This window comes from Aphanomyces astaci (genome assembly GCF_000520075.1).
Source record: "Aphanomyces astaci strain APO3 unplaced genomic scaffold supercont1.43, whole genome shotgun sequence".
Lineage (NCBI taxonomy): Eukaryota > Oomycota > Saprolegniomycetes > Saprolegniales > Verrucalvaceae > Aphanomyces > Aphanomyces astaci.
Window position 1 is genome coordinate 400,325 of NW_009798306.1, and position 9,145 is coordinate 409,469.

At 51.6% G+C, this 9,145-nt stretch overlaps 2 protein-coding genes across 4 annotated transcripts; one reads left to right on the top strand and one right to left on the bottom strand.

The window, feature by feature from the left end:
* Positions 1-745: 745 nt before the first annotated feature.
* Positions 746-7,392, bottom strand: H257_12883 (hypothetical protein). 3 transcript variants are annotated; one of them, XM_009840240.1, is made up of 20 exons: positions 7,074-7,392; positions 6,900-7,002; positions 6,600-6,839; positions 6,306-6,541; positions 5,975-6,253; positions 5,580-5,911; positions 5,282-5,516; positions 4,759-5,154; positions 4,376-4,651; positions 4,220-4,319; positions 3,982-4,125; positions 3,736-3,916; positions 3,591-3,683; positions 3,375-3,538; positions 2,962-3,319; positions 2,643-2,897; positions 2,173-2,548; positions 1,778-2,115; positions 1,565-1,713; positions 746-1,519 (listed from the first exon to the last, which is right to left on the bottom strand). In XM_009840240.1, exons 1-20 carry the CDS (start codon positions 7,377-7,379, stop codon positions 1,209-1,211), a joined length of 4,872 nt encoding a protein of 1,623 aa, XP_009838542.1. In that variant the 5' UTR covers positions 7,380-7,392; the 3' UTR covers positions 746-1,208. The 3 variants fall into 3 exon arrangements, with proteins under 3 accessions (XP_009838542.1, XP_009838543.1, XP_009838544.1); XM_009840241.1 differs by having other exon boundaries at positions 1,565-2,115; XM_009840242.1 differs by lacking the exons at positions 746-1,519; positions 1,565-1,713 and having other exon boundaries at positions 1,734-2,115; positions 2,173-2,897.
* Positions 752-1,218, top strand: H257_12884 (hypothetical protein). The gene has a single exon (XM_009840243.1). It carries the CDS (start codon positions 761-763, stop codon positions 1,190-1,192), a length of 432 nt encoding a protein of 143 aa, XP_009838545.1. The 5' UTR covers positions 752-760; the 3' UTR covers positions 1,193-1,218.
* Positions 7,393-9,145: the final 1,753 nt, after the last annotated feature.

Below are 9,145 nucleotides of genomic sequence, written 5' to 3' on the forward strand. Positions count from 1 at the left end.
CTGTATGATGAGCAGTAGTCAGGGCACTTCAGGATTCAAAAAGGATACTAGTATGCCACAATCAGGAATTATGGCCATTCTCCGAAAAACAAAAAAAGTTGTATTGCAATAATTGGTATTGTGCTTTTCATGTAGTTTGCCGGTTGTTTAACTGCGTTAAACAACCAGACGTTTAAAATTATATAAGCCCGATTGAAGATAAAACAACACTAAACACACAAGTTCTGCATTTCAGCAGAATAAAACAACCCTTACTTTATTTCAGCTGCTAACTAATCGAGTTGCAGCACCAGGCCAACTTACGCCGTACAACCACCAGTTCATCACGATGCATACCGTATTAGGATGTGAAATGGGAGTACTATGCATCGTGTAGTCGAAGTGCGCCCTTGCCTTCCACGTACAGTGCTAAGGTTAGAGCAGATCACGAGTTGAAGGTATGGCATAGCTTTGAATCATTGGACAGAGCGACGACTACATGTACTGTAGCCTAACTACTACCGTGGTAGTACGTATTATTAATAATACCAGAACTTACCGGTAGTAAACCGTGCACGATACAGTAAACCGTCCCTCCATAGTATGCCTTGACTTGGGCGGAAATCGAAGTAAATGAAGGCTAACTAATGTAAACATGCGGTGGAGATGCTCTGCTCTAACTTGCACATCCGAGCGGGGTACAATTTGTCCGGTAACTAGGTACAACATCCGGGCATGTGGTATCCGGATGAAATTCCATTTCCATTTTTGTTCGACGAACATGCTGTTGTCCTTGTTTGTGATCAACAAGGCTGGGGGGGTGGTGTACCAACAAGACCTGAGTGCTGAAGCGCCCAAAATCAGTAGCAATGACCGTTTGCGCCTAGGCTCAACCTTCCACAGCATCCACGCTATCGCAGCATTGGCGGCGCCAGTGGCGTCCAAAGGCATTGTGTCGATGGACACGGACTCGTTCCGGCTGCAGTGCTTTCAGACGCTGACAGGCACCAAGTTCTTCATCACGGCGCTGCCAAACATCTCCAGCGGCGACCTTGAGGCTGTGTTGCGCCAAATCTACGAGTTGTACGCAGACTACGTGCTCAAGAACCCGTTCTACGAGCTGGAAATGCCGATTCGCTGCCACCTCTTTTACACCAACCTCCAACTGCTCGTCGACAAAGTCAATACTTCGTCTACTAGACGTCCATATTAAGCATTAACGTTACTCGTCATTTTCCATTTGCTTGTTGCCATGCCGCCCACTCTGCCAACTTGGTAGGCATGTTTGGGTTCCGAGCCACTTCATCCTGCCACGGCAGCCGAAATGTCTCGTACTTCAGGATTGCGCCTTCCCCTCGGGCTAACTTGATGTCTGGCTGCAACGTGGCCGCCGCTGCCATGGTTTTCTGATGCAGTTGGTCGTAGAATAGCACCGTGGACCACACCACGTCGAGCATCACGACGGTGCGCACCGCCAACGAGTCCACGACGAATTTGGTCACTCTTGCTGCGATCGTCCGTTCGCCCACACATTCATGGCCTACATATGTTGAATATACATGTTGTCTATGAGAAACAACAATACCGGCATGGTGCGATGATGGCTTGGACTTGCCGCGCCTCCGTTCTTCGTCTTCCACGACGTTGCCCTTGTCCCCAAGAAACAATCTCTCTGTAAACAAGATCGTGTCCCCTATGACCATTTGACCAGGTCCGCCCACTTCCACTTTGAACCTACATGGTTGTGATATCGAGGTCGTCCTGGTCTTTATATATACGTATATGTGGACAACTGTACATTTCCGCGGCCACAGCAGGTTTCATCGACGGATCCTTTGCACACGTGCAGGCGTCCGTGACACTTCCATACCCACTCCATCCCCGATCGGCGTTGGAAGCTCGCACGCGAAGGCGGTAGATGCAACTGGGCGCGAGCCCTACCAACGTGGCCACTGTGTCTTGTCCTTCGTACCCCACTACCCACGCAGCGTCCTTGGCAGCCAGTGGCTTTGCGGCTGTCTTTGTCGACTCGACGCTCTCTGTCCATCTGTATTCCACCAAGTATCGTTCAGCGCCATTCGTTCCGGGGTGCCATTTCACGCGCAGCTTTGTCGACAACGCTTCGATCACACCAACCTACACACGCATACCCTACTTTCAGCAACATGATGCAACATCCTGTCGACGCCGCACCGGCGACGGCGCGCGGGGCAGCGTCATGAGCGAAGCGGCGGCGCTCAGCGCGGAAGTGGCGTGGGAACTGACGTGACGCAACCGGAAGATGTAGCGCGTGTTGGGGGCAAGCCCCGCGACCGAGGTCGTGGCCCCATGGCCGCGATAGCATACTGTCGACGCGTCGGACGTTGTTGTCGAGCGCTTGAGGACGTACTCGACGGTGTCCTTGTTCCACCACGCTTTGAACTCGTCAAACGAGATCTTGGCGTCGTTGTTCGTGTCGAACTCGGTCATGTACGCTTGGATGCGTTCGGGGGTAGGGGGGACCCCCAATTCCGCCAAGAGGGTTTGGAATTCTGCCACGTCGATGAACCCGCTGCCGTCGGTGTCGTACCTACAATAATGTAGATACGTACGTCCCCCCATATGTCTTGGTTGTCGACATGAATCCATATTGTATATATATAGGGGTTGGAACGATCGAAAACCTTTTGAACTTGCCGGCAAAGTCAATCGACGGTGAGTCGACCATGGTCTCCTTGGCCCATTCCTTGAGCATCCGGTGCACCGAGTCGTCCAACACTGCGCCTTTTTTCATACGCTTGGTCTTTTGCGCCAACGTCAGCTGGTCGTTGGCCAGCGCACTGCCTTCAGCCCACTGCAGCGTCACGCTCGAGTCGCCCAGGGTGGCCACCACTGGCGCCTGGGGCGTCATAAGCGCTGTGTGCACCACCGTGGCCGCACTAGATGTACACACGCATATATATATTAATCCAACACCGTCAAATCAATCAACCGAATCAAGACCTGTGCAGCGACGCCACGTTGTCTTCGTTCAACGTTTGCACGCGAAACTGATAGGCGGTGCCGGCGGCGAGGCCCAAAACTACGAAATACGGCTTGGTGCCGCGGTAGATTTCCGCATACACGCCCGCGACTTCGTCCATGCACTGCTTTAGCACGTAGCGAGTTCGGTTGGTGCGGACGTTGGTTCCTCGCTGCTTGGACGCCAATGTGGACGGCGGACCCCCCGTCGCCGGTTTCGCCGGCTTGTTGTCCACAGCATCCCAGTCAATGGTGGCTTGGAACATTTGCACAAACTCTTGCCACGAGATGGAATTGCTGTCGTTTGTTTCAATCAGGTCAAACATGCTCAGCGGCACCCCTACATCATCATCCCCCTAGGTTTTATCATAAAGACAGGTGTACGTATACAGTACCTGTCGTGTCTGCAGTCATGACGGTGGTCTTTTGAAGAAACTCGAGCACCCGGGGCTTTCGCTTTTCAATCTCGTCGACGAATTCGTCGCGAGAGATTTCTCCGTTGTGGTCCACGTCGGCTTGATCAAATACTTGTCGCAGTTCCTTGAGCTGGGTTTCGTACCTACACCCGCCACCAGTGGTCCAGACAATGTCAAGAGATGCTCCGAGCTCACCAAATGGATGTGTTCCAGCTCAAGTGGATGCTGTTCCACGTCACTCGGGTGGCCATGGGGGCTGGAGGCGCCGACGGCACCGTTGTAAAGTAACTAGAAGGATGCCCGGTACAACACTTTTCTATGGCTTATGAATACTGCGTACCCAAACGTATACGGCCCTGCCCCAAATGCATTTAACGCTCGGAGGCGGATGGCATACTTGGTGTTGGGGACGAGCCCTGTGACCACATAATGGTACCGAGGTTCGCCCTGGTTGTCATGAAAGTCTTGGGGGTCCCTCACGAGTTCTCGAAACACGTTTTGCTTGTACGTCGTCGAGCCCTCTGTCAAATCGATGCAATTGGGGAAAACACCGTATCGCAGATTATGTTGTGTGTGGTGACTGTACCTGCGCCAGACGTTTCCAAGATGTAAAACGCAGCGCCATTATTGCCGTGTACGGGAGGCGGATGCCACCGAAGCAATAACATCGTCGTCGGGTCCAGCGTCGTGTCTTCGTCTTTGAACAAGGCCGGGGCTTCAGGAGGGGCACCTACCAAGCAATCAATATACATGCACGATGGAGCAACTCTTGTATAGCTAGCTATTCTAGATATTTGGGGCAATGTGCAGGGGGGGTTCTGTACCTTGCGTGACAAGGCGTTGAAGGGCTTTGCGTTCGCGGTTTTCCACCGACCACAGGTCTAACTTAGCCACACAATCCTGTGCATTCTCGGCCGACCATCCCTTATCCCATCATCCTGGTGAGAGGAATTCCGCTTGGAAGATTGGGTTTCGTGTACCGCATAATCGCACGCATATGGAGCTTTCTCTTTGACTTCGCGCATGTTTAGAATCGGGTTGCATTGGAATTGGCTCAGTTGCCGACGCTTTACATGGGCAGGCAGTTCGGCCCGAAGGCGCTGCTTGTCCTTCTTGAGCCCCGCCACCATTTGGAACGCGTTCAACATGCCACACTCATGGCACACAGTTTCCCACATGCACACGTCTTTGAGCGCCAATTCCGTGTCCCCATGGCACTGCGTGAGTCGTTTGTCCCCTGTCACCGCCAAGAATTCCTACGCACGCCCACTCCCCTTAGACCTTCTCGTACTCGAATGAATGCCAATCGTAGTAGTATGTAGTAGTAGTAGTAGTAGTAGTAGAAGTAGTAGGACACACATGCCTGCATGGTGATGGTGCCGTCGCCGTTGGCATCAAAATACTCGACGACGCGGTCGCATTCTTCTGGCTGGAGTAGAATCCCCACCCCCGCCAAGAACTTGGTGAACTCTTTTGCAGTCATGTGGGCATACGTTTGCAGTTTGTCGTCATCTTTCATGTCTTCGTCGTCGGTCACGCCCGCCTTGACTGCTTGCATGTGTTTGCGAGTAGCAAACTTAAGAAACGCGTCCTTGTAGTCGACTTCCTTGCGGTGCAACAACTTAAGGAAAACGTCGCGGATGGCCGATGACGTCGAGTGCACGTCGCAAGCTATGGGGGGGAAGCTTTCCCACAATACGCGGCACCGTCCTTGTGACATGAACCCGTCCGACCACGTCATCCACGCCGTGAGCAGCGACTACACCATCCATATGAGAGTCTTGTATGGGATTGCTCTGGAGGTTTTAGAAACCCAACATGCCGTGCACGAGCAAAAAGGGATGCCCCCTTTTTCAGTGCGTTTAGATATATATATGTGTGTGTACCCGATCAACCCCCTTGAGGGCTTGTCCGACGTCCCGCCATCGCGTGGCCGGGGCTGCTTCTGGCTCCATGTCTTTGGGCTTGGTCACATGTTGGAGGAATCCAATGGCTTTATCTCGCCGCGCTTTGGCCGCCATCCAAACTGCGTACGACTCTTTGCTCCCTTCCTCGCGGGTCACGCCGCCAACGACGACGGCGGTCCCCGTCGCTTTGATGGCTTGCTTTTCAAAACGGTACCTATCTCCATCGGGTGTTGTTTGAATGGTGGCTATGATGATGATGTATCTGTTGGAAAGAGACCTGTCTTCGGAAAAGGCACTGTCGGGGTCGTCGATGTTGAAGTTGCTCTTGTACACGTGTCCTTTCTTGAGTAGCACTTCCCGGCACTTGTCCAAGTCGCCGCCTCGGCCTTGGAACCCCTCCGACATTGCATGTACATACTTGAGTCCGCTGTTGCGCATCAAATCCACGGCGCAGCACGGCATCTCCATCTTTTTCGGGCGGACAAGGCCAGATGTGCTAAAGTCGAACCTCGGCGGTTTCCACATGGACTTGATGGCGCTATTGCCGTGGCGGTTTGTGGGAGACGTCGGCACGCGGACCCGCAACCGATCTTTGCGCTTGACCCAAGCCTAGTCAGCGAGTGTGAAGGTTCAACACGATAGCTAGCTGTTGTGTGTTTTGGTGGACGTTACATTGTGGGCCATTGACCCTTCCTCTTGCTTTTCCTTTTGACTTTCGTCGGCCTTAGCTTGCACCGCGTCCTTGTCGTCTTCGACCCATTGCACGATGCGCTTGACGCCCACATTTGTCAACACGGCCGTCTCCATCTCGGCCACGGACTTGGGCGGTCGTGGCCGATCAGTCGACTTGTCACGGTTCTGCTTGGTCATAGCTTCGATCTTCTCTCGCAGCAACTCGACCACTCGATGTTGCGCTTGCATCCAGTACTTTTTGCACAGGGCTTTGAACACCTACAACCCACCACGTCGCAACCACAATTCGAGAAGTATCGCATAACCGTACCGCATTCAGCTTCTTTTCGTCGGCCGAGAGGCATCGGCGAGCCGCGATTTTAGCCGTGTCGCCCTTTTGGGGCTTGGCAGCCACCCGCCACTTGATGGTGAGCAAGTACACATTGTCCGCTTCCACGAATTCCATGAGCTGTCGCGTGGCGCCTCCAAATTTTTTGGCTTGCGCGTCGGACAGCCGCACCTTGTTAAACGAATGATTGGCCTTGGTCCAGTGCACCCAGTGATCCCCTGCAAGGAGGTTGATTCACATTGCACTTAAGACAGTTCACTGAAAATACACGCTTACCCAACGAACGCATCGGACATGCACAAGGGCGCTGCATCTTGGCTTGGTCGGGCCCGAGCAACACACTACACTGGGCGAGCACGGACTTGGACATTCGCAGTGCCAGTCCAGTGATTTTCACGCCATTCAAAAGATGTCCTTCGCCCATATTGGCCACTTGGTGCGCTATTTCCAAGTCGCTATCGTGGGACTTTCCCCGATACAGTCGCATGATTTCTTGCATTTTGTCCGTGATTGTCCCTGCAAACGAACGTTCATCAATTCGAGGACTCATCTCTCGACGAGGGTAGGGTCTCGTACCCACAGTGGTGCCAATGCACCGGTTGCAAATGGAGCATTTGGGCGCTGGACATTGACAGCGCGATCGTTGCTTGGACACGGCATGGCCCGGGTCTCGACAAATCTGCCATTCCGCATAGAAAAAACAAATCGAATCGTCGTGTTGATTGTTGGTGTATGGACGGACGGACGTACCCCTTCGCAATCGCACTTGTCCGTGCGGCCCACCTTGAGCAAACAATCCGTCGCCGCCAGCGCCACTGCGCACTCAAACCACTGCGATTCATTCGCCGCGCGGTCCGTGGAGATGGCGCGCAGGGCTTGGAGCACCCGCTCATACTTGTCTTTCCGAGCGACCCACTTTTGAAAGTCAAATGCGCCTCCTTGTTTGCCTGATTTTGTCGGCTCGGGGTTGTTGTCGTCCTCGGGTACGTCGCAGTCGTCGAACGGATTTGACTCGTATACGTCGAAGTCCTCGAGCGTCGACGCCCCCGTCGGCATGGTCGAATGTGAAATTGAAAAGGAAGGTGTAACCGACATACGTTGACGTAACTGACAAGGTCAATGTAACAGTTACTTTTTAAAATAGTACTCCGGAGTATTCGCTACCCCATGATCAGGGATGCCAAATTGTACTATTTTATTCGGTTTTAATAATACCTTTTTATAAAAACCTAATTTCAAAACTGTATTTTTTGTCATTTTTAGAATATCATTACTAGTAATTCTTTTTTTAAAAAAACACAAAAAAAATCTTTTGAATAAAAATAAAAAATGGAAAAAATATTTTCCATCTTTACTAATATTTGAATAAGTTAATTCTAAAGCAGTATTATAAATAGTTTCAAAAATTTGTTGTATAATTTGTATATTATTTTCCATTGGTGCTAATATGGGAAAATCCGATTTCGAGGTATTTGTCATTGACAATAGAGTGGTTTTGCTACGTGATACTACAGTGTGTCCAGAAATTATAGACGCACCTAAATTTTCTCGAGTTCGTCATGATGCCATCCCATTCCCCTCTCTCTGCATGGTGCCCTGCTATCACAGGCGCATGTAAGACTATCCACTAAGCGGGTTTCGCCAACAGATCTGTTTAGATCGTGCAATCTCCAAATTTATCATTTCTAGCTGTCCAGAAATTATAGACGCATTTTCAAAAAGTCAACTATTTATCAATACAGTTACCGCGACGCAAAAGAACTTGAGCCATGCGAGTAGGCATGCCTTCAATCAAGTCTTGTAAGTACTCCTGCTATATTTCGCTCCATGAGACCAATATTTGGGCCTTCAGACTCGCCTTTGTCTCGAACTGCCGCCCATTTGCATAGACTTTTCTTGCCAGAGCACCCCAAACGTTTTCAATTGGGCTTAAATCTGGGCTTTTGGCAGGCCACGGCATCGTTGGCCACGGTAGGGCATCCAGGCACGCCTTCGACACCTTCGACGTATGGATGCTGGCGTTGTCTTGCTGGAAAATTCCAGTGCCATCACTTGTCGCACGGCCAACTTCGCGCATTGCGGGGATCATGTACCCACGAAGCGTGTCCTTGTACTTCTCAGAGTCTTGGCGACCCTTCAGGATGGCCAATTCGGTCTTGTTGTGATAGCTGATGCCACCCCAAACAAATACCGAGCCCCCACCAGAGACACGCTTCAAGTAGGTCTGCACCTCGTGGCGCAAGTCGTGCCAGTAATACTGGCAGCCGTCTGGACCGTCTAAGTTAAACTTCTTCTCGTCTGTAAAGAGAGATTTCTTCTTGGCATCGAGCTTGTGGAAGTATTTTGCCGTAAACTCAACCCTGGCCTTCTTGTGCTTGGTCGTCAGACGGGGAATCGAGCGGCGTTTCATGTACTTCGCGAACTTGCTCATGTTAAGCACAATGGACACAGTAGAATGCTTTACTTTACCACCTAGAGGAGCTGAAATCTGTCTAGTGGACATTCCTTTGCGTGTGGCGAGTCGGAAGATTCGGCGGACTTCTCGTCGGGTCAGTTTGCAGTGCCGTCCAGGGGACTTGGGTGGCAATTCTCGGCTGAAGTTGGCCACACATGTCCGAACGAGCTTATCGCTGCGTTGGAGAGCTCTGGCGATCCACCGTAGCTTCTTACCAAGCTTCAAATAGGCCATTATCTGGCCTCGCTCCTCGGCAGTGATGGTTTTGCCGTGTGGCATCGCTGAATGTGACAAATGATGTGGATAATGGTGTGTACGTGTCGCCGCTAGTGCTGTAATAATGTGGATTGCTGTTTTGACACTTGAT

Coding starts and splice junctions, on each gene's coding strand:
- H257_12884 (XM_009840243.1), top strand. CDS start 761: ATGCTGTTGTCCTTGTTTGTGATCAACAAGGCTGGGGGGGTGGTGTAC.
- H257_12883 (XM_009840240.1), bottom strand. CDS start 7,379: ATGCCGACGGGGGCGTCGACGCTCGAGGACTTCGACGTATACGAGTCA. Junction 6,840..6,899: donor GTGCATTGGCACCACTGTGG/GTACGAGACCCT, acceptor GTTCGTTTGCAG/GGACAATCACGGACAAAATG. Junction 4,320..4,375: donor CATATGCGTGCGATTATGCG/GTACACGAAACC, acceptor TGATGGGATAAG/GGATGGTCGGCCGAGAATGC.